The sequence below is a fragment of the Puntigrus tetrazona genome, chromosome 10 (genome assembly GCF_018831695.1).
Source record: "Puntigrus tetrazona isolate hp1 chromosome 10, ASM1883169v1, whole genome shotgun sequence".
NCBI lineage: Eukaryota > Metazoa > Chordata > Actinopteri > Cypriniformes > Cyprinidae > Puntigrus > Puntigrus tetrazona.
This window is the reverse complement of record NC_056708.1, coordinates 4,080,254-4,105,453: the sequence shown is the minus strand read 5'-3', so window position 1 is coordinate 4,105,453 and position 25,200 is coordinate 4,080,254. Positions and strand designations below refer to the sequence as shown.

Sequence of the window (25,200 nt, the reverse complement as noted above, 5' to 3'; positions counted from 1 at the left end):
AGCAATGTTTAAGATGATTAAATTTAGTATTTTGAAAATCCACGAGTTAACTTGTGTTATACGTAAGTCATGGCAGGTCACGTAGAGGTGTGTATTTCAACACAATTCTGTTGAAGACTGACAGCGAATGCGTTTGTTAGGTCAGTAAGATATTTACTAAAGGGCAGAGGTCACATGACTCCAAGAGCCTCAAAACCACATATACCATTAACACTTTATGCATTAACACGAGTTAATGCAATTGCTAATTCCTGATTCTACAGCATTTATTTGGTTAATGTCATCATTTACTCATCAACTTATGCTGTTCTAGTAACTCTTCAGTATAGTGACCGATTCTCACTGTTAAGTTGCATATTGGCTATTAGTGCTTATAAAGCACATTCTGCATGACCATATTCTACACCTCAAATCCCACCCAATTTCACTTACTATGAAAGTCAATGGGAACCAGCCACTTTTCTTATTTAGTCTCTTTAAAATAGTGTTTTTTTACTTTCAACATAAGAAACTAATCGCTTAAACACCAAACCATACCCAAAGCATTTACTAATATTAATAAATTGGACATTATTTGTGAAATATCCTAACCATATTTAAAACTAGATTCATGATTCACATAAATGTGTCTTATAATAACCAAATAACTCCACAAAAAGCCTAAGAAATGATTAACAGGGTATTTTTAATCTTTTTTTGTCGAATCAATTTTGCAAATGAACAGCAATCTGATTCCCTGTTTGGCACATCGTATTCTTAGAAACTTTATAAAGCAGCATTAAAATGTTACGTAATTACAAGAAGTCCTTGAAATTGAAATGTCATTGAAATTCAGAAAAGCACCGAGTCGTTGCGTCCAATATACAGAACATAACGAGAGCTCCGTCTGCGCAGGTTCAACACTGGATTGACAAATGCAGACCGGAAAAAAACGTGCACGAGTACGGAGCGTAATACATTAACACAGAAGCACACAAAACGCTAGCGGTCACCGAGGAGCTGCCAACATCCAGAGAAACCGCCGCGACTTCACTGTGTTCTGTGATGTACGAGCTTGTGCTGGATGCATTTTAAGGCTAACAGACTGGGAAACGGGTAATGTGTAAGTAAATGAAGTGACGTTAGTGTGCCGGGTTAGGAATTAAAGCTATGTTAGCGTAAGTCACTGAGAGACGTGGATCTACATACAGCAGCGTAGATTAAGAGTCGGCTAACTACAACTGTGATGAGCACACGGCCAAGGGGCCCAGCACCAGTTCATATGTGACCCTGGACCACAAAACCAGTGATAAAGGTCCATTTACAAAAAAAACAAAAACTGAGATTTACACAACATCTGAAACCCATGGTTTGTTAAAATATGACCATTTTTAAAGATCTGAAAACTGAACGAAAAGGCGATTTTCTCAATGTTTTGATTTTTTTAGTTCTCAGCGATGCATATTACTAATCGAAAAACATTTTGATATATTTGCACTTAAAAAAAAATGCACAAAATATCTTGATGACACATGATCTTTATTTAAAATCCTAATGATTTCTGGCATAAAAGAAAAATCTGTAATTTATATATTATGTTGGCTATTGCTACAAACATAACCGCGTGACTTACGATTGGTTTTATGCTCCAGGGACACATATTAACATGAACAGAAGATTCTGGAAGATCCAGATATTGCGTCCTGTCCGTATATATGTAAAGGTTGCATTCAACTGTCAGAAATACATTAAAAAAAATGTCTTTCAGTTGCTTTGCGATTCCTGTTCTCTACTGACCAAATGAGCTACGAACAAATGAAGAGTTGACGAAAAATGATCACCAAGCATCAGTCGGTCCTGCATAATCACACAGAAACGGTTAAGACATTTGTTCCATTGGAGAAAGTAAGAAGTTTTCTTTGCGCAAACAAATAATGGGTTTCAAAATGTACGAAAGCAATTATGAAAACTCTTCAGGGTTTTAATGGCAGTAAATGGAAATGCTCTGGACTTGAGTAAAAAAAAAATTGAATCGGTTGCTCCGTTTGATCACTCGTCCCCTTAAACCGGCTTCATTCGGAGCGTACAGAAAAAAAACTCAAAACCACAAACATTCACGAGAACAGCCGGACAATGATGCGTTTAAAACAAAATAATATTAGAGATCTGTCTTATTGATTTGCATTCAGATCAAGCTATTTACAGTGTTTCTGTGGCAGCCTCATGGCCGCTGGCCCCGTTGAGACGGCTGATGCTGGAGGGGACGTGTCTGGATCCCCTCAGGCTTTGAGCTGGTGAATGTGCTCTTTCACAAAGCGCTGCCATTCATTCAAGCGGCAGACTCAGCCCATCTGTTGTCACAGATCGCGTCAGCTACGACAAAAACCATCTTATGAAGATTCCCCCTCAGCTTTCCTGCCTGCAGAAACAACCAAGAGCAGACACAAAATTAAAAGTAATACACAAAATTACATACAGCTACTTTAAGAATAAAGTTAAGAATATGTTGCATTCTCAAAACCTTAAAAGGGATGCATTCTCACTATAAACTAGTTGTTTATTAGCATGGCTTATTATTAACAATGTCGCACTTTATTTTAAGGTCCAATTCTCATTATTGATAAACCATTAATACAACTCCATTAATATCAGTAAGCTCCTAATTTGCCGTTTATTACTAGTTGTTAAGTTTAGGTATTGGGTAGAGATGTGGAATATGCAGATGCAGAATGTGTGCTTTATATGCACTAATAAACAGGACGTGTGTTAATAACAGACATGCTAATAAGCATTTTGGGATTTCTACCCTTCTCAGGCATTGCTTGAAGTCTGCGAAGTGTGCGAATCATATCTTACGTGTGCAAAGTGCATTGAGGCCGTGTAGCGATCCTCCAGACGAGAAGAACGCCCAGACGCCCATCAGCAGCATGATGACATACACAGGAGGCAGGCTGCCCTCATACAGCGGATTCAGCAGCGACTGACACGAGGGAAGAGTGAAAATGTGTTTTAGACTAGTAGCAGAGCAAGTCGTGCACACCACAGTAAAATTGCAGACCTAAAAATCTAGACTGGACACTTTTAATATTTAAGATGCATGGTAATAGAACAGGGCCAAAGTCTGCCGAGCTATAAAAAAAAAAAAAAATGCAATCTCTGAGCAATAACATTTCCTGGGGAAAGTTTTTAGACACAAATAACCCAAGCTGTGCGTTCGAACAGGAACGCAGTCGGAGTCCTGTAACGTCACGCTCTGGTAATGTGAAGCTCTCTTGCAGCATCCAGAGGAAACATTAGACATCCGAGCGAGCCGGTCTAAACAGTGTTACCTTGTGATAACGGAGTGCGCATCAAATATCTGGTGGAACGTTACACCATCAAACGCCACAGGCACTAAGCTGTATACACGTCAAGCTAATGACTGAATTCATTTATATAGCTCATGTACAATACAGTTCAAAAGTGTGAGGTCTAGGAGATTTTTTTTTAACGTTTTTGAAAGAAAACAAAGCCTGCATTTATTTATTAAAATTGACAGTAAAGCAGGAAAATTTGAAAACAGTATCACGATTATATCTTTGTGAATAAGTAGTAAAATGCAACTTATTGCTGTAATCAAAGATTAATTTTGAGCATCATTACTCCAGTCTTCAGTGTCGCATTTCGGATTATTAATATTAATGTTGAAAATGGTTTGGTTTACAAATTCTTTGTATTGATGTGGAATCCGTGAAACCTTCTTCTTGACAAACAGAAAGTTCAAAAGAACAGCATTGTACTTATTTTTTTTTTTTTTACAACAATGTAAAATTCTTTACTGCCACTTTTGATCAATTTAATGCATCCTTGTTGAATAAGCGTTCATTTATTAAAATCTCAAACGTCCGAAAAATTGTTTCATGTACAGTGGCTAAAGAGATCTGAGACTCTTTTTACCAGTAAGTAAATGAGTTTGTTAAAACATTAAATCGCAAATAAAGTGACTTGACTTTTAACTCGATGAATTAAAGGCTTAGATAAAGTCTTCTACAGGTTTACAAAAAATATTTTGTCCCCACTGACATAAAATTAATCTTTAGTGCACACCATTGGTTTTTTCTCCATGTGCATGATAATACAGCCATTTGCTGCAGTATTTCACAGTAATTCAGAGAGTTCTTACAGAACTGGATGCATATCATGAAAGTTCAGCATTAGGAAACAGTTACAGTTACAAATGCATTTACTATGGAGAAAATCAAAAGGCCGCAAAAAAGCATGCCTACTGAAGTTGTTCAATGTTCAAAGAACATTAAATGCAAAGCAAAGTATAACTCACATACGTAAAGAAAACGCATATAAAATCTACTGTACTGGCAGTGGATTTAGAAAATGAACCTGAAATGATTTGTACTTATAAAGTCAGAGTCTTTCGGTGTCAGCTGACGTTGAATGGATGTGGACAGCGAAAGTGTGTTCATGCAAAGCTCACCAGGCCGGCGACTAACAGATGTAGAGAGACGACCGCAGCGATGACCCACCAGCGGCTCTTCTCACAGCCCTCGAAGAACACCACACCCCAAAACGTGTGCAGCAGCGTCAGCGCCAGCGTCATCAGTGCTGCACACATCAGACAAGCCTCAGCATCACAAACACTCCACAACAACCCAGCGTACAATCTGAAGGATCAAGGACGAGGAACCCAAATGTACTTCGACTTGACTACATTTTTTTATCTTGGCATATGTGACCCTGTACCCCAAAACCAGCCATAAGTATCATGGACATGTTTGTAGCAATAACAAAAACATTTTATAGATGAATTAGGATAATAAAGATTATGTTGAAAAAAATCATTTTTGATCGGTAATATGCATCGCTACAGACCTTTGAGACAGCTTTAAAGCTGATTTTCACAATATTTTGATTTTTTTGCCACCTCAGATTCCAGATTTTCAAATAGTTGCATCTCAGCCAAATATCGTCCTATCCTAACAAACCATACATCAACGGAAAACATATTTACAGCTTTCAGATACTGTATAAATCTCAGTTTAAAAATTATCTCAATAAAAAAAATTACTTATGAGGCCATATGTTTAGTTTGCTGAAATTTCTGGGTTTTTCATAACCGTTGGAAAGCTGTTATTATTAATGGTGTAAAAAAAAAAAAAAAATGTAGCAGTGTAGTGAAATATGAAAATTAAAATTGAAGAAAAACAAGTGGAGATAAAACGGATCAAAATGAAATCTGAGACTTAGGGATGTCTCCCAAAAATGCTTTTTGTAGTGCTGTCAAATGATTAACTTGCATAGAAAGTTTTTATTTGCATACTACATGTATGTGTACTGTGTGTATTCATTATGTATATATAAATACGCAAACATACATTATATGTCAGCCTTATGAACATAACATTTAAGTGACGATATTTACAAACTGAACCAATAAAGAAGTATAACAAGAGTATTCTCCAGATGTTTCCAGTAAAAGCAGAACATAACAACATGACAAAGAATGAATGTGTTTGGCCAAATCCAGGATAAAATATGAAAGTGGTGTGTTTTTCATACAAATAGCTTTTTGGTAATGACCTACATGGCATCAAGACTAAATCAGTTGGTCCCAGTGATTAGTAAATAAAATATAAGTCTTTGCCCAGCAGCAGGACTGGTTTTTGTCAATTGCAGAGTGCTTTGTCGCATGTTGACATACAAACAGCACATCTAAAAGCTGTTGGCTTTGACCAATGAGGATTTGCAGGAGCTCACCTGCTGTAATGAAGTAATACTGCGAGTCTCCAAAGATGCCCACCGTCCCGGGACCCAGGGAGTCAGACAAGACGTTGATCATTGAGAACGCGCCACTCATGATCCCAAAGCCCAGGCCGGCCACTGCACGCAAAACACACACAAGCTGATAAAACCTGACAAATCAAGTGCAACAAGAAACACAATGGCAGCTTAGCGCGGTTTACCGTAAGCCATCTGTCGGACGGAAATAGCTGAACCGTCATCATCGCTAATGGCTGCCAGACCCTCGTTGGCCTTCCTGATGAATTAACACGGGAGTTAAAAATAAATCACCTTTTCAACTAAAAAAAACTTAGACAAGAAATACGGGGGCAGCATGAACTGTGCCAGCAATTTACGGAGCAATCTTTTGAGTAAAAGTGAGAAATGACTAGACTTGTAATGTAATTAAGTTAAACGATTTTTAATATGAAACCTCATTTGAATGAAGATTCGCGGCGCTCGGTTTCTTATTGTGTATGGTGCACCCGAAGTGTCTCACCTGAGCAGTCTGTAGTAGGCGAAGCGGAAGACTTCCTGGAGCAGGACTGAGAAGAAGACTCCAAAAATCAACAGGCCTCTCTGAAGGCTGACATCCTGCGAGTTACTGGCCTTTATAGCGATGAACCACACCAGAGAGGACAGGAGCAAAGACAGCAGCCAGAAAAACGCCCTGAAACGAGCGCATGCACTTACACGCTACATGTCATGACACTTTGCAACTTGTCATGGAAAGTAGGCTTCTTATAATACATTTTAATGTTCTGTTAAACATTACGTGATCCTTGTCGACCAAACCAGTCATAAGGGTTATTATTTTTGCATATTTTACAGATGCAAAACATGAGTTTTACATTTGTGAGTGCATCTATAGAACATTACCTTCACCTAATATGATTTTGGCTTAAAATAAAAGTGGATAATTTTGACCCATGCAATGTATTGTTCACTATTGCTAGAGGATCACATATAAAGAAAGACAACCAAAAAAAAAAATTTAAATCTCTTAAAAAAGTATAGTGGAACCACCAGCGTAACACTACAGTGCTTTAATTATTCGGTGGAACATGCCAATGCGTAAAAAAGGTTTTGTCAGTAGCATCATGAGGACGTAAGTGACATTTCATCACGACTCACCCTGCGATCAGAATGATGACTCTTAACGGGTCTTTGGCGATAGTGAAAACAAACAAGGCGAAAGACGGACCGAACGCTATGAAAGCACAGCCAAAAAACACTGCCAGAGTCATCCTTTCTCTGCGACCGTCCGATCGGATAACGAGCAACAACGGGGCTCCGAAAGAAGCGCTCGAAACGAACAACAGCGCTAGTAGGAAGCAGATTTACTTAATACTCCATAAAACAGAGAGAATTTGAAGTGTGCGGTCGTACGACGCAGAGAAATCACAGTGCTCGCATATGCAGGTAAATAAAGAATCGATCCGAGCACGCTAATAATTCTGATTATTTTCGCGCGATTTATGTCGTTCTTCGGCGAGCGCTTTGTTCGGTAACATTTTCAAACTTGGTCTTCAGTTTGCCTTTCTCGAATAAAAAAACAAAAACGCACGCGACACTTCCGAGGGCTTTTGTTTGGTGTAAAGATCGGCTTGCGCTTCCGGGTTTGCGTGCGTGTCGACGCACTTCCGCTGAGTGGCGCTGTGAACAGGAAGCTAAGAAAAAGTTACAACTGTACATAAAGCAGCGTGTTTTAGTACTGTTATCCCCGATCATGTAGACACGCTATTCTTAATTATAGACTAATTATAGTGGTGGTAAGTGACAGTGCTATAATATGTTCCCAGATTGATGCACTGATGATGATCACCACTTACAAGAGCATAAACAAAAACACGAGAAAGTAAAACAGAATAAAAATCATAAATGTAGACCTTGTTTTGTACAATAAAAATGAATTTGTCAGCCACAGCGGACATTTGGGTAGCTCCTTTCGCCATTATAATTACAAAAATAACAAATATTTCGATTTATTCATTTGCTTGATAGAGTCATGTCATGAGAAGCACAAAAATTACAGAAAATTACAGTCATTACAGAACAACAACCACTTACCCCAATCCACCCTGAATCTGCAGAAAATCTTTAGCTTGTGTTCTTTCTTTGCCTTGGTCCTGATAATTGTCACAGGAAGTGGGGGGCCAAAAGGCCTAGAGAATGTAACCTTGGTGGGATGTTGGTGCTATGGCATGCTAAAGAGTCACCTTAAATGGCCAATAGGAGGTGCTGAGACAAAGGTAAGTACATTTTGGAAATCTGGTCCTTACTGCAGAACACAAGATTCAAGTGGAGAGGTTGGATCCGATCCAGCTCCTCCCACCTTGCGTACCTAAACCTACCCGTCTCCACCCCCTGATCACTAAACCCACCCATAAACCTACCATCTCCACCCTCTGATGTTCAGCAGTGAGGGGCCACGAGAGCTGAAGCGTGCATCAAGCGGTTAGTCAGACCTAAACAGAAAGATTCTCCGGGTTCTTGTTCTCAATAATGCAACAGCAGTGCATAGCGCTAACAAGGTTTTGATCGACAAGAAATTCATGGACTGATCAAATCTCTATGGTGAAAATCTCTATGGTTAAAAAAATAAGCAAGCAGACTTACGCCAAAATAACTAAGAAATAAAACAGCAGAAGTCTGCTTATTTTTTTAACATAAACATTTATAATAGCAAGGAACAAATGCACATTCACAGAGTAAAGTCGCTTCATATACTTTTTTTTTTTTTTTATCTTGAATGTTTTTTATCAGACTTCTGAAAAGATTTTTCAAAAGGCAAAATTCAGTTTTCAATACTTTTAATCAAATAGCTCAAACAATTGCATAGGATACATAAACGGGTGATGCATAAAAATCGCAGGAATTATTTAAAAATGTGTGCAAGAATGATCCAAATGTTATCCCTTTAATATCAAATAAATGCATGTTTTTACTACATAGTGATTTGCATTTAGAGAGAGTTAGACAAAGTTTTAAACAGTGTTAAAGATATTTCCCCAATTAATCAAATCAATTGCATTATTTTACATACGGTATATAACAGAAAAAAAAATAACAACAGCAGTCTCATCCAACCCCATAATTAGTATCATCATCATCACAATCTTATGTATGTGACTTTCATTCTTCACAGATTTGGTCAGATTTATCAAACAGACGAAATGTTTGGAAACATTTGCAGTAATTATTATTACAGTCAAAAACTTAAGCCATGTCTAATTTTAATTATCACAGATGCTTTAGTGCCACTGATGCCATTTCACATTTTAAAGCAAGGGTTATAAGCACACATTCGTTTGGACCCTCTTGCTTGCGATCTGCGGCAACAAATTTCTCTGAAAGGCCACAAGTTTGCAGCACTGCATACAGAAACATTGCTATTTCTAATTTTGCAGGTGATACGAGTGACACATTAGTTACAATCTCAGCTGCGCATTTTGGTACAAATCGGTGAAAATGCTTAAAAAATAGTAACCTCAAATGTACAAAAACTTTTCTTTCAATTGCTATTATACGGTTTAAATCCAAAGTCGAGAATTGAGGTCATCGGTTGAGGTCAAAAAGCTACGTTTGTGGTAAACGTGATGTTTAGAATAAATCAAATACTATAAATCCAGGTTGATAATTTGACAACATTCCGCTGGCTTCGCTACTATTGCAAGACATTGTTTGCACTGGACTGTTGGGGAAAGAAAATGGCAAGTGTGTGACTAAGACATTCACTCATCAAAGCAAAGAGCTGCGTCAGGCCCCGCTGGAAAGCGTAGTGTGCTGTAAGACGTCGTCTTTATAAATTGTTGAGCTCCAGAAGGGTCTGGTCAAGCACTTGGTGCATGTTCAAATTCTCCTCTTTGGCTTGGGCAAGTTTCTCTGGTGATGCGAGAACAAAAAGAGATTTGGTAAGACGGCCTTAACTAACTTAATATTCAAGTATTACATAAATAGACACAAATAGAGCAGGAAAAAAACAATTCTTGACAATCATAACATAAAAAAAACGATAAAAACGTTCTCTAAGAATCTAGATTCTTTCAAATATTTATCCCTGGACCACAAAACCATTCATTAGGGTAATGTTTTTTGCATCCTTTTAAAATTATTTTTTAGATCTATACATGTATAATTTTTACAGTAATTAAGTGTTTGCTGAAATAGAAAAATATTTGGATGCAACCATTTGAAAATCTGGAAAAAAGAGTGCAAAAAAGAGAAAATCAACTTTAAAGCGGTATGTATGGATTATTAAAATATGATTAAAGTGATTGATTGATTTTGGAATAAAAGAAAAATGGATCATTTTTACCCATACAATGTATTTTTGGCTACTGCTACAAATATACCTGTGATAATTATGACTGAATAATTGATAAATGTGGCTGCAACGTATTAAACTGAAAACGCGTATCTGAAAAGCAAAAACAGAAGCTGTGTAGCAAAAAAAATCTAATCCTATTCTGCTCATAGGTGATTTGACAGATGGAAAAGGAGAAAAACACAAAAGCTTCAAAAGGGGAGCTGCAACATAGCCACATAATAAAAGCCTAAAATATAGACTATGACTAACCTTTCACATGTCAGGAGTGATGGGGAAACTTACTTTCAAAAGTAATGCTTTTCAGCACTGCTTTTACTCCATAAAAAGAAGCTAACTGCATTACTTATTTACTTTTTATGGAAAGTAATGAATTATGTTGGAATGGGCTTGCTTATTTGTTGTTGAAAGCTATATTTTTGGCAAAAATATAACCTGAAAGTTATATTTTTGGCATCTGTAAAGACCGAGTTACTGTGATTTACTAGTGAAATTTATAAGCCTCAGCTGAAGAGAGTGCTTCTGTCTCTGTCTTTTGTAACTCCTGATTTCTCTCAACGTGGAGACATGAAAGTTGTCAAGTGAATGAATGAACGAAAAAGTAACTTGTATTGTATATTAAAAAATGTATTCAGTTACTAAGATAACCTCAGTATTGTGTCTGCTATATATGCAGCTATCTTGATGTGAAAGTAAGCATCCTTCAGATCCAGCGAAAAGAACCAGTCCTCGGAACCAGTGTATTTGTGAAATGATCTGTTTTAGTGTCGTTCTGATGCCCCGTTTCATGAGGCACTTCATGAGGGTGTGATTCAGATCCCTCAGATCAAGGATGGGGTGTAGACAGCCATATTTTTTGGGGGACGAGGAAGTAACAGCTAAAATAAATAGTAAATAGTAAAATACTGAGTCGTGCTGAGCTGGGGGAACAACTTCTATGGCTCCTTCGCCAGCAGATTCTCTACTTTGGTGCGCAAAACATGAACGTCCCTGTTGTGCAATGTTGCGCCGATTTATTATCCCCATAGCCCATTCTGAGCTTGCTATTGGTTGGACAGAGGTTGGATTGATTTGAGTGCTTAGTCGGTGTAAAGGGACACTAAACCGGAGTGGTGTGAGAAGAAAACCGTTCTTTTCTTGAGAAAGTGTGTCTTTTATTTTGTGTGGTATCGCAGAGCTCTGCTGTCTGGGCGCTAGAACGGGCCCAACGTTTACAGCAGAAACAACATTGTCTACACCTGGAACTGAATGAAGCGGACAGTTGGTGCATCCAGGAATGGGACCTGGGCAGTGCGCTTTGTGGCCTGCAACGGCAAGTCTGTTGCACTTCTCAGCTGGTGGTGGCGAGGAGCTTGGCCTGGAAGGCTTAGAGCACTGCCATCAAATGCATGGAAATGCTGAAAACCTGACTAGCTGACGAGTAGGCTTGGACGGGTGGTTAGCCTTGGCTTTCCAACCAGTTGCTGTGGGGGGCAGAGATACATGGCCACAGATTTCTCCAGCAGCGGCAGTCTCTTGTACCCTTTTTCTTCGATGTCATCGAGTGAGTAGGGGGTGCACCAAGACTTAGTGAGCTCATCGTGGACCTCAGGGAAGAAGGGGGAGGCTCTTTGACAATGGCTTGATGGTGCCCTGGCAGGAACCAATCGTTCAGACAGTTGAAGGATGGCTCCTAGGGAGGAGACCAATCTAGCCGGCACAGTTCCTCTATAGGACGCGGATAAGTTTGGTGTACTGACTGTGACTGTCATCAGCCCTGCACGTGATGCAATGATGGGACAGCATTTGCAACAACGCCACTGCTCTTTGATACTGCTTTTTTTTGCTTATTCTAAATTAGGCTGCTTCATCTTACTTTTGAGCTCTACAGGTCAGAAATCAAACCAGCTCAACTGTGTGCATTCTAAACAGTTAATACTGTAATATTAATATAACTGTTCCTTACCTACCTACCTACCAACGCACAAATTAAGCTAAATAACCTTGGAGAACAGTATCTTTGCAGCTTAATGTTTCCATATCTATCAGCACCTTCTATACGAGTTTGTCATGTTTTTGTTCTTCTTTCGAAACAGCTATCAACAAGAAGCCGTTTTTGAACCATCTGCAGTTTTGTAATATAGAAGCATTCAATATTTAATAAAGCCAGAGCATTTAAAAGAGCTGTCAATAACATAAGCAACTCCAGTCAAGTTCTTTCACACTGAATCAATCAATCATTTCTTTTTCAAACTTGCCTTACACACAAAATCTGAATGTCCACTTTTCACACATAAAATGAATGACACATCTGTGATGAAGCAAAATAAAAATAGAAATGAAGAAACAGAAGGAAGAAATTTTTACATTTATTACAGCAGCATGATAAAGTAAAGCAGCGGCGAGCACGTATGACACAGATGCTGCAGTTTAAGCGTCAACATTATGAAAGTCATTCAGCTAAACGTTGGACTTATCGAACACCTCAGAATGGACGGTCATCGTGAGAACGCACAATGCAGACCATTCCATTACAGATCACAAAGACAGGAGAGAAAGACTAAACACGAAACTGGAACAACGTCTGATGTCCGATTCACGGTCACATGGCGAAAAACAGAAAAGAACACGGAAGAAGAGGTGGAGGATGAGGAGGAGACCGAGAGAGCGCTTAGAGAGTGGTCATGTCATTTAGAGCCAGATCCAGCTCCTCGCTGAGGGCTTTACCCTTCAGTTTCTGAGCGTACACCTCATCTGTACGTCGTCCCAGAGGAGAACACAGAACGACAGACGGAAAAAGACAAAATAATACCATGAGATGAAGAACCAATTTAAACCATCAAAGTTGTTTCACTGCAAAGTCTGAACGACAAGCAATCTTGGTTAGAAAACCTTGGCTCAGGCATAATTTTCAAGCTCACTCAAAGAGTCGTCTTGATTAGTCGCTCTGAAATAAAACCCACGATACATGCTCTCACGTGTCGTCTACTTATGCCCTCGACATCTAAGGTGTCAGAGTCACCTCACCGAAAACAGATGACATGCAGTTTCAGTCCATCAAAAGACACAAGATCCATCTCTACTAAACACACACACAACGCCTCAAACAACGTTCAAACAACGTTAGTATAAGACATCCGGCTCTATCTGGTCATGCAAACCATTTTTCTATGAATCATTTTGTTTTACAAAACATTAATGCACACAAGTAGATTCCAGTTATTTTGTCATTAGTACAGACACTCTTTACAGGCAGCAGAACAAATCTCCAAGACGTACCTTCTAAATCGTCAATGGTTTTCTCAAGCTTTGCCACAGACCTTTCAGCAAACTCGGCACGAGTTTCAGCCTAGAGGAAAAAAAAAAAAAAACATTTTCATCACATTTCTTAAAATGAATACTTCAGAAATATTACAGCGCAATGACCATCAATGAGCTGATCAAATGGTTGGCGAAGTAGCCTGAATTGTTTTGTTAATGAGTCTGAATTATTTATTTTTACACGCTGAATAGTTTGAAGGGGTTTCTCACTCAATGAAACAATAAAGGGAAACTTTAGAACACAGAATGAAGTGACTGTGAACCTTCAATCAAGTGAAACTAAGATAAAGATCTTTTTTTTTTATCTCTGAGATTAAATTTGACATTGCACAAACTGACTAACCATATTAGTGAAACAGTGTATGCGAGTAAGTGTCAAACTAAAGTTCATATGCATTCATACACGTGTTTTTGTGAATTGTGGGGACATTCCATAGGCGTAATGTTTTTTTTTTTTAATTGGCCAAACTATATGTGCTATTGTCCTGCACCTAGACCTACCCCTTACAAGAAACCCCTTACATTTGTAGATTTTCAAAAATACTCACTCTGTATGATTTATAAGCGTTTTTAAAAGCGGGTACATTAAGTAAATGTTCTCATAAGTCACCTTCTCCTTGGAATACCTATGTCATAAGTCATTATACAAATTTTTGTCCTCGTATGTCACAAAAATGAGCGGGCACACACACACAGACATACATGCATACATGTATGGTCTCTCAGTATTTAAACACAGTCAGTGAGAATACTCTCAAAGGTGTCACGCTCACTGAGCAACCAGGCTAACAACCCCGGTCATAAAACTGTATCCATAAATCCATCTCTAGCAATCAATAACCTACCAAATCAGTTCCAGTTACACAAATGATAAGACTTTAGTCTGTATCTGAACACGTGCCTTTGAAATGCATGATAGCGTTCGCTAACAAAGAAGTATTAGTTTTTTTCTTTTAGGGTAGCGCTGCATCAACTGAAAGCTTAACATTTTTCACAATCATATTTTACAGTGTACCATATTTTATTTACCACATTACCACAGCCGGTCAAGGTGGTTTAATCTGGGTTTAGACCGCTTTAACTATTAAGGCTTCCGTTACAGTGAATAATAATACGGTATCCAACTTAAATGAGTTTATAGCTGATAGAGAAGAGCAGTTGTGCTGAATTTTCATGAACTCACCTCTTTGAGCTTGTCAGTGAGTACTCGGATTTCCTCCTCATATTTGTCTTCCTTTGTGGAGTACTGGGAAATAAATCAAAAATGAATCATTGATGCTGCAGATTTCATTATGTGAAGAAACTGAAAAGCAAGAGCACTTTTTGCAACCTGTGCAATAATTATGCCTGTGAAGATAAAACTGTTTTTTTTTTTACATACCATTCTTTTACAGGCTAAATACTCAATGCAGAATACTAAAAAATGAATACACATTGCATAGCATTGGCAAGAGATAGATGGCAGTGAAGTCTATGGAGAATGGGAGTATAGGAAAGCTATTCAAAGCTTTTTTTCTCAAACCATGGAAACAATTCACTTTATTGACTAATCTCACCCTGTATACAGCTCTGCTTTAAGGGGAACCTCATTTTTAAGTTTAGCTTTACAAAGAGCAAATTACAACCACAAATATTAGAGATATTAGAGATTAACCTGAGAGCGAACATGGGCAGTCTGACTTAAAAAATGAAGAGCAGGGCATTTGGACTTTCCACCGCAACAAACGCTAGGGCTCTGCCTACCTTCTCAGCCTGTGCCTCCAGGGACTTCAAATTGTTGGTGACATTTTTCAATTCTTCCTCTAAGTCACCAGATTTGCTGTACCATAGCAAGAGATGCAGGAAAAGAAAGGGCAAAGGAAAGGAGAGAGACAGCACTATGAGAAAAGGAAAGCAGTTTAAGCTAAAGAGACCCCAACCTGAACGAAGCAGGTATTTTTGGCTGAATCATTCAGAGTCATTCGATCACATCAGGCACTTTAAATATGTCTTTACGTGTTATTCACAAAATTGTTTCTTAAGAAAAGCAAATTAAACATTTTGCAAAGTGCTTGTTACATAAAGAGTGTTTATTCTCCAAGCTTCTAGTTGAGGTCCCTTTTTCTTTTGCAAAAAGATGCGTTTGTCTGCAAAGGGACAGAGCCGAGAAGAGCAGCAAAGGAGGATACAGATCTCCGAAAGAGAGGACGGGTCAAGAGAAGCCCGGAGTTAACGTGCTACACCAGTCTCTCGGCAGTACCTCTTCCTCTCCGGCCATCATGGATTTCAAATTCTGGTCCATGAGTTTAAGCTCTTCCTCCAGCTGCCTGACTCGACTGGGTTAGTCCAAAATGGGCCGTTGGGGGAAGGGGGAGGTAATTGGGGGGAGTCACGGGATAAGGAGCAAAGGACCATGCATTTTGAACACAAGGAAAATGGGACAATCAGAAACCTCGCTTTTGTTATTTCCTTAAAATAAAAAGCATTTGCAGCATAAAAGAACCCTGGAAATAATAAGTTTGCTTAAACTCATGCATCCTAAACTTACACTTTTTGCCATATATATATATATATATATATATATATGAAATTAAAGTATTAATATCTATTATCGGTGACCACAAAATCCCAGTTAACACACAAATGAAAAAAGCAATAAAGTTCAGTCTCAACTAAACCGTTTTAATATGCATTATATGTACTTACGCCTCAGCCACTTCAGCTCGCTCCTCGGAGCGCTCAAGCTCACCCTCAAGAATAACCAGTTTACGAGCGACCTGCGGTCAAACAAACAATCACAAATAGAGCCAACATTACAATTACAGTCAAATAACAAATATCTCAGATCTGTAAAGCCAAGTTAGGAAGGAGGAAGTTAATCCCCAATAACGTATAATGTTATCTTTTAAATGAGCAAATATGAAATATAAGAAAACATTAGCATATTATTTGATAGCACTTGATTTTCTGTTTCTGAATCTAGAAATAATTCCACGTCTTTCACTCCACCATTGGAACTTTTATGCATGGCCATAATTCCATAAAAGTAGACGCTTTTCACAGTATAAGAAGCCTAATTTAAATGAATGCAAGGCTGGCTGACATTTTCACCTCTTCGTATTTGCGGTCAGCTTCCTCAGCGATGTGTTTGGCTTCCTTCAGCTGCATCTCCTGGATCTCCATCTTCTCCTCATCCTTTGTTGCTCTGTTCTCTATCACCTTCATTCCTCTGTTTACAGAGACCACACAGTCAGTATTACATTCAGAAATGCCGTAAACATTGCCATAAACAAAACGACACAAACTAAGTCGAAGCACAACGGATGTAAGGTGTTTCCTCGTGAAGCTCTGATCGTTTGCAGTGTGCAATGCTTGTCTTTCGATTGGCAAAAAACTAAATGCCTAAAAAAACTCCCGTGAACCGAGCTTAGGTGTATAGTTTTTAAGCGTTAAAGAAGCCAGGGTCCCACCTCTCGCTCTCATCTGCGGCCTTCTCTGCCTCCTCCAGCTTCTGTAGCGCTGTGGCGAGTCTCTCCTGGGCGCGATCCAACTCCTCTTCCACCAGCTGGATACGTCTGTTTAGAGACGCCACCTCAGCCTCGGCCTGCCATCACAGGAGAATCAGCCAATGCACACAATGCCAACCGATCCGTTGCGATCCGTTGCAAACATGAACATGCTGGATAATGCGATGGCGACATGCAATGCCAAAATCCGGAGATAAATGTCCAAGTGCAAAAATGACATCTAACCATAAATGATCTTTCTTCGTGTTGTTACGCTTCGTCAAAAAAAGTAGGCATTTTTGAAAATCAAAAATGTTATTTTGTTGCAATCAGTACAACTCTGAAAATGTTGTTGATAAAAGTTATACCATCTAGTGTTCTCCTCAGAACAATGTGTAAATTGCTATAAAAAAAAAAAGATTATAACATTAACAGAAAATGTATGCTTTGCAGAAAATGTAACACATGTATGGGAATTATAAAGCAGAAGTTCCCGTTGGAGACGCGTTGCTGGCTTTAAAGTTAAAATGTAAACATGCAAAGTTCACAAGGTAAAGAGGGTCGAGCTCACTATCAGCTGTTTGCCCACTGCATTAATAGCTAACTACACGCTAGCAATGCGATTAGTGTGTTAACCCTTTCAATGTGGGAACATTCGATCGTGTCACCAAACACAGCTCAAAATGAACACGAACCGATGATCATTGTAAAGAATTCCCCCAAAACAACATGCCTGTAGCTATTAGATAACATAAGAAAATTGGCCTTCACGACAGACGTTCTTCTTCATAATCTAGCAAAACGACACTAGCTCAGTACAAAGGTGGCCTAATTTGCTTGTGGGTCGGCAGTAGGACACGCCGGTTTCTAGAGCTATTTTCACTGCAAGGTAAAATATGAAAATAGCCCAGACAAGCCAAAACCTCATTTAAGACGTTTAAGATCTTTTTCAAGAAACGTATCAAACACATAAATGGCTTCCTACACAGTCGCATGCTAAAATCTAGAATTAACTTAAAAAATGGAAAACGTTTCAGCGATCTTTGACTACTTTTAGATGTAAAAACGTAATTGATGAAAGAAAAATCAACTTCCAAAATCATCTTACTTATACTTTGACAAAGCTAGAATGACGTTTTATATCGCCGAGCTGGTTTTGACAGAAAACCGCACGTTCGTGTCACTTATAAGGTGTGGGAGCATCGTATCATATTCAAAACTCACAACTCGCAAAACTGTTTTTTTTTTTAATCAGAATCGGTTTTGTTAGCCGAACGATGTTACGCTGTTCTCAATGCATTGAATGCAGTTCTGCCTCGATCATGTAAAACTACATTTCCCATGAAATCTTCCATGACAGCTTAAATTACAGATCAGTTTTTCGTTCTTGTTCATTTGTAATGCAAAAAAAATTATAATACTGGCAGTGCAGGTGCATTTAGGTGCACGAGGGGTTGGGTAACGCAATAAACATTTCTCCAAGCTTGTGTTTATCTTCATGTAAACTACCAACACGTCTACAGAGGACAAGTACACGAAACATTTCATTCAGTCTGGTCCTGTGGGCTGATGGATATCTGCATTCAGGGCTAACCTGTTTAATTGATTTGCATCACACGCTACAGGTCCGTGTCAGAGAAAGAACTTGATTTTGAAGAGAGAGAGAGGGATGCTTTAAGTCGTTAACATCACCTGCCCTCTAAATAAAAACTCTAATCCTCTTCTCACGTCCGGCGCATTAGCTCAAGTTCACCTGACGGGTCAGGAGCATTCACTCGCTTTTCACACACTGCAGACCGTACCTCAATATTGCTTCACCTGATATTTGGATAATGCGTTTTTGAAGTGAACGTTTTGGATTTACCTTAAGGAAACAGAATACATCAAAGCGCTCGCTACAAAACAGCACAACAGATGTCGACCACGAGGAGCATCATTTTACAAAACCAGAATAGAATAAACATGTTAATCGCTGGATTGTTGGGATGGGACAATATTTATCTGAGATACAGCTACTTAAAAAATCTGCAATCTGAGGATGCAAAATTTAGTTTTGATATATTTACGGAAGGAAAAATATCTTCATGCAACATAACCTAATATCCTAATGATGCTTGGATAACTTTGACCCATAAAATGTATTGTTGGCTATTGATACAAATATATGCTTGCTGCTTATGACTGCTTTTGTGTACTCGATATATATATATATATATATATATATATATATATATATATATATATATATATATATATATATATAACCCATTAATAAAGATACTGTAGTCATCCAGGAGATTACATATGGCCTACAATAGGTCCCCTTTCTACCGCCTGGTTGTTTTGAAATAAACGGACGTTGGTATAGGATGTCTTTGAAGTTAAGAAGGAGTGAGCAGTGTAAATAAAGAGATATAACATCGCTGTAACAGAGTAGCTCGGGCCAGAATCCGCATCCAGGTCACTCACTCTCTCCCTGGCCTGCCGCTCCAGGTCTACCTCCCTCTGCAGCTCTTCTGCCCGATCCTCCGCGTCGTCCGCCTGCTGCTGCAGGCTCTGGATCTTCCTCTTCACCGCTTCTATGGACGTCACCGAGGCCATTTCCTCTGGATCCCGAGTCCGGTGTTAACAACGACAAACGCGACAAGGCGGGAGCGATATCGCTACGTTCCAGTGATCTCGCCTATATCAGACACCGTTCAGGTTAAACATGCCAGTTTCTTCTTCTAAAGAAGTAGAATTCCCCTCAGGAAAAAAAAAATGTAGCGCGGACCGCCGGCGAGCGCTCTGTTCTCACCGCGGGCAAGGCGCGCGTCCGCGGGGCTGAGCTAAAGCCGACGCTCGCCTGAGCAACAGATGGCGCCGCGCACCTGTCAGGTGATCCGGCTCTCGGCAAAGAGGAGCACAGAAGCAGGGCCGGGGCTTTTTTTTTTTCTTGCTTAGAAAATAAATACAAATGTAAGAAACCGTATGCCAAGGGACAGAGGCAGGGGTTTTAAGGATGGCCGTGCATTAAATAGCGATTCACGTGAAAGAAAGAATAGAAAGAAATAAAATTTAAATAAATAAATAAAAAAAATAAAAAATAAATAAAAATTATAATAAAAATTAATAATATTAATAAAAATAAAATTTTAATTATGCAAAAAAAGTGAGCATACGTTCAAAGTTTTAGTTGCCTTTATGTTATAGGTAGATTTATTTTATGAATTTAAAATAGATTTTTATATATATATATATATATATATATATATATATATATATATATATATATATATATATATATATATATATATATATATATATATATATATATATATATATAAGATACCAATTGGGACCCTTTAGGTACCTTTTAAAAAGTTACCACCCCAAGCAACAGCAGCTTCTTTTTTTTTTTTTTTTTTTCTGAGCTAGAGATAAACAAATGCATGTACATCTATGATTTTTGATGCTCACATCTGAATGAGAAATATCGATAACCAAGTAAACCTAAGTCGTTTCAAGTATTTATCTTGAAATATTATTAATAATACAAAAGTTTATTGTAAATTATACCGGTAGAAACATTTGCTTGTTAAAAATAAAAATACAAATTAGCCATTTAATATGACTCCATCTACATCTTCAAATTCAATAAACTGGCCAAATGTGAAACATAACTTTACAACAGGGTCAAAAGCAAGGTTTAGAACGACGTTAATCCAGAAGAATGTCTTTAACAACACCCTGACTATGAAAAAGGGTTAATGTTCTTTACTGATTGTTTGCAAATCTGTGTTTCAGGCCTGTTTAAAAAACAAGAGATACAACGACATAATGGTTTTTAAGAAATTTGATGACACACAGCAACATGGCTTTTAATTTACTCACAGCCTATTGAATTCTTGGTCACCTAGCCGTCAAGATCATACCCTGATTGTGTCTGTGATCTCAGAGATGAGTCTTACCGCTGACAACCTTTCTACGTCATGCATTCATTTCAAACAAATCATAAACAGGATGTTTCAAATGTTTGCCCAGGCCCATCTGAGTTTACTGTCCTTCAATACCAATCCGTTCAATGAAGCTCTGAGCAGAAGCTCTGGAAATCATGACATCACTTCACTGTAAACAAATGACTGCATTCCTCTGATGTTTTTCCTTTTTGGCCACACGTTAATGGTGTAAATAGAGCACACATACAGCGAGTGAAGCACGCGGTCAAAGAGCCTTGTATATCAGTGTAAGAACTGAAGGCAGAGCGACTAGATTTCTACTGCGACTGAATTGTCTTTCACGTATAACTAGTTGATAATTAGCGTATGTACATAATACAACACCATTTGTATTTTTCGTACTTATATTGTATTGTACAAAGCATGCCACTGCATGTATTTTGGTCATCGGTGAAAAGTATTGGATATTGAGAATTATAGGAATCATCCTTAATAGTGGAAAGAGTTCAAGGTCTTGTTAAACCCCATGAAACATGACAGGTATGGTATGAAGCAGAAAATGCAGGGACGAAGTGGTGATGAACGCTATGACACTGTGAGGTGCTGACGGTGTTTATGAGGTGTTTACAGAATCTGATACTGTGGGTGGGTTTGGCACCCGAGCAATAGAGCAGCTGTCAACGGGACCGGCCCAGTCAGCACGGGCCACTCTCAAGATTAACGGCTTCACATCTCATGCCGACCACAGGAGGGCAGCTTCTAAATGCGCAGGTTGTTCCAGCTCTTTAATCCTGTCATTTCTAGATGTCATGTCTGAAGACATTCCTCACTCCCAGTTCTCAATTCTGATGCAAAACATTGCCGTATGTGTGTATGCATGCATGAGTTGTTGTTATTATTATTAACATCTATATATATATCTGATCTGGCAGAGATGGTCCTAAAATTTTTGACCCAAAAATGCCTTTTCATGCAAAATAAAAGTTTTGAATTAAATATATATATATATATATATATATATATATATATATATATATATATATATATATATATATATATATATTTCTAAAAAAACAAAAACCTACTGACCTCACAACTGCGCATGCGTAACGCATCAAACAAGTCGTGACTGAGAGATGATTTGTCTGTCACTCACGTCTGCGGCCTTCTTCTCGGCCTGCTCGAGTTTCTCCTGAGCATCCTTCAGTGATTCAGAGTACTTGTCCAGCTCGTCCTCCACACCCTTCAGCTTCTTCTGCAGGCCCAGGAGCTCCTCTTCCAGCTACACACACACACGAACACACACACTAAGCTCTGAAAATACAGTCAAATGATGCCAGCACGGGACGTAGGAAACAGTTTTTATTTGAGCAGCTTTCGATGCTCGGGTTACGTTCTAGTGCAGGAAGACTGACTGAAGGACAAGGTAAGGGTTGATAGAGTCATTTCTTTCCTTTAGAAGATCATTGCTTTTTAAGTGAACGTGTCCGTCATTCGTACACCGTTGATACATGATGATGTGTAAATCCCGGCTCAAGAAATGACTGTCTCGTTTAGGCAGACCGTTGGGAGGGGGCAATTATAAACGGCAAAGTTATGTTTAAGCAGAGAGTTGCAGCAGCTGCTGGTGACCCCCACCCGTCCATTTAACACACGACAAATAAACCACCGCACATAGCTTAGCGTCATAAACCAGCCTCTATTTATTGTGAGCCTGCGGGACGGCCCGGCTGCTGCATATGGAAACGAGATGATGCCGGCTGCAAAAATAGAGCCCACTTTGGTCAGCTCGTAAATCGAGAAGCGCAAAATAACGGTTTTAAAGCAGCGCAGTCGTGACGGATGCCTTCCTTTTATTCCGTTTGACGGACGGGGACAGTTATGAGAAGCATCGCAGCTTTGGGCGTCAAACGCAGCCCGGCGGCTCCGGATGGTACGACGCCTCGATCCTATTATATCGAACGATTCCACGAAGGTGGAGCCGGGACGAAAAAAGATCAAGGACGGCGTGCGTGGGCGCAGTAACAAAGGCCTTGGGACAAGAATAGATGGAGCTTGGGTCACCAGAACAGGCTTTTAACTAATAACGTGATTTAAATCAGATGAATATTAACTTGAAAGTAACTAGAGAGTTTTAAAATTAAATGGAATCAAAAGTGATCATATAACACATGCTCCAACAAAATCGTCTTCTTTTGGAAAACCAACTGCACTTCCATTATGGACAGCGAGAGCGTTTTGAGCGACAGAGCCCTCATTAAGATGGCTTTAGGACTGTTTTAAGCGACACTGCCTATTAATCATTGTGGAAGATTAACAGGAATAGTTAGGAAATTATTCAACTCAATAATAAACAAGCGACAGGCCCATTTGGACTGTTATTTGTGTCACATTTAATCAAGCGATGGAAAATACGGTTCCTGTCAGCCCGGGCCTCTTAATCAAATGGCTGTAATCAAGTATACCTACTTAAATATTCTAACATATTTACACCACTATATTTGGCATCAGCCACTTCACTTAGTCCTGACTGACGGGTCTTAAGGAACAAGACTAAAAATAGTTCAACCCATCAGAGATGCTGGACCATAAACTGGGATCGATCATCAGTTTTTGGAGGAGCTTAGACAATTTTCCTCATGCTTTTTCCAGTCATGCGGTTTTCTCAGTTTAACAGAGAGCTCAAACAGTTGCAAAACAACGGAAACATGTACGGACCTACAGTAAAAAAAAGTCTAGATAACCTTTTTTCAGTTCACCAAATCCAGTCCATTTACCTGTTTGCATTTGTCCTCTGCGCCTTTCTTGTCTATCTCTGCCTGTTCTGCTCGATCTATGGCATTCTCCTTGTCTAGCTTCAGCATCTGCATTTTCTTCTTGATGGCCTCCATTGTTGATTTCTTGGGTTTCTGCTAGCGGCTGAGAAGAAAGAGGAGAACTTGTTCGGAGAGTGGAGGCAGAGACGGACGAAGCTGAGTGAGCAGCAGAGAGGCGGCTGGAATCCTCTCCAGAGGAACGCTGGTCTTTTTTGGAAACTTCTCTAAAGTCTCTGGGAGAGCGACGTCCCCCTGCTCTGATTCGTCCTGCTGAACGGGCTCAGTATTTGTCCCTGTGATTTTGTCCATGTTTGGGAGGCTCTGCATTCTCATTCTCCAGTTATACTTAAATCTGAGGTCAGGATTATTTAAACGCTATGGGGGAAAAAAAAAAACAACTACTAGTGCAATTGCAGATTAAACACTCTATTTACCTTATAGTTAACTTGAATTTCTTCATAATTTTGATGATATTCTGCATGACTCAGGACCACTTTCGCTGCCTGGACATTGATTTCGTCTTCCCAGTGGTTTTTGTTCTACTGTAGTCATTTCTACATAAACACATAGCGTAAAATGCTCAATTTATAATTGTTAGTTTTATAATTGATAGTTTAAAAAAAAAGAAAAACAGATTTAGGTGTCAAGGCAAACGAGAAATAGTCACTTTGGGCATGTTCAGGACTTTCAGGAGGAACTTTATGTCAAATATAACACAAACGAAGTATACGGGGTACCACAAGGCTCAGTCTTAGGACCTCTTGTAGTCATTATTCATGCTTTCTAATGCAATGTAAACATTAAACGTGACTTTCATTTTACGCTGAGGAGTTAGCTTTAAATTTGTTTGTTTTTATTGGTGTAGCACATTTAAAAACATATTAGGTTGGCCAAAGTGCTTTCCAATAAAAACGATATTTAGAAGAAAACAACAACATAATATTTCTTAAAGTATCCAGCCTTCATCATCGAGTTCGACCGCTTATCCTTTTTAAACTCAGTTAAAGTAAATTCCCAGGTCTCTTACTTGCTTATGCACATATTTTAGGCAACAGGACCTGGTTTAACATGTGCACAGATGGCCTACTAGAACCCAGTATTAGGCATTGCGTTTTGACATTCTGTGCCATCCATAATATCACATTATTAGACTATTAGATTTATAACCTCCGGAAAAACTCAGACTTGTGCCAAAGGAGGAATAATTAGATATAAAAATGTTTTAAACATTATGATTATGATAACTGCTGTTACCTTCTGTACAAAATCACTTAGTAGCAAATTGCTTTCAAAACCTTTTTGCCAATTCTGTAAAAAGCCTTCTACTGCTGAAATACTGCCGTTTTTAACGTCCTGATAGAGAAAGGTCATGGGTCAAGACTGGATTTTTGCAATTTGCAGGCTGGGTATCCCAGTTTTTATAAACAAGCTGCACGTGGTTCAAATGCAACAGTTCTTAGAAATTCCGATCACATCAATTCAATTTTATTTTTGTTCAATTTTAGAACAGCACCACAGAAGGACATAAACGCATTCATATACGGCTCCTAAACTTTGGAACAGCTTTCCTGGCAGTGTTT

General features: G+C 38.8%; 2 protein-coding genes across 9 annotated transcripts; both read right to left on the bottom strand.

Annotated features, from left to right (window-relative positions):
* Nucleotides 1-666: 666 nt before the first annotated feature.
* Nucleotides 667-7,408, bottom strand: zgc:114200 (Gamma-secretase subunit Aph-1b-like). Its single transcript, XM_043250427.1, has 7 exons — nucleotides 6,889-7,408; nucleotides 6,254-6,424; nucleotides 5,937-6,010; nucleotides 5,731-5,853; nucleotides 4,451-4,578; nucleotides 2,836-2,959; nucleotides 667-2,398 (listed from the first exon to the last, which is right to left on the bottom strand). The coding sequence occupies exons 1-7, from the start codon at nucleotides 6,999-7,001 to the stop codon at nucleotides 2,370-2,372; spliced, it is 762 nt and encodes a 253-aa protein (XP_043106362.1). The 5' UTR covers nucleotides 7,002-7,408; the 3' UTR covers nucleotides 667-2,369.
* A 1,142-nt stretch (nucleotides 7,409-8,550) lies between these two features.
* On the bottom strand, nucleotides 8,551-23,871 carry tpm2 (tropomyosin 2 (beta)). Of its 8 annotated transcripts, none has more exons than XM_043250421.1 (9): nucleotides 23,582-23,871; nucleotides 21,961-22,086; nucleotides 16,831-16,964; nucleotides 16,472-16,589; nucleotides 16,067-16,137; nucleotides 15,621-15,696; nucleotides 14,565-14,627; nucleotides 13,340-13,409; nucleotides 8,551-9,639 (listed from the first exon to the last, which is right to left on the bottom strand). In XM_043250421.1, exons 1-9 carry the CDS (start codon nucleotides 23,693-23,695, stop codon nucleotides 9,557-9,559), a joined length of 855 nt encoding a protein of 284 aa, XP_043106356.1. In that variant the 5' UTR covers nucleotides 23,696-23,871; the 3' UTR covers nucleotides 8,551-9,556. The 8 variants fall into 8 exon arrangements, with proteins under 8 accessions (XP_043106356.1, XP_043106354.1, XP_043106361.1 ...); XM_043250419.1 differs by lacking the exon at nucleotides 15,621-15,696 and adding an exon at nucleotides 15,125-15,200 and having other exon boundaries at nucleotides 23,582-23,868; XM_043250420.1 differs by lacking the exon at nucleotides 8,551-9,639 and adding an exon at nucleotides 12,414-12,814 and having other exon boundaries at nucleotides 23,582-23,869.
* Nucleotides 23,872-25,200: the final 1,329 nt, after the last annotated feature.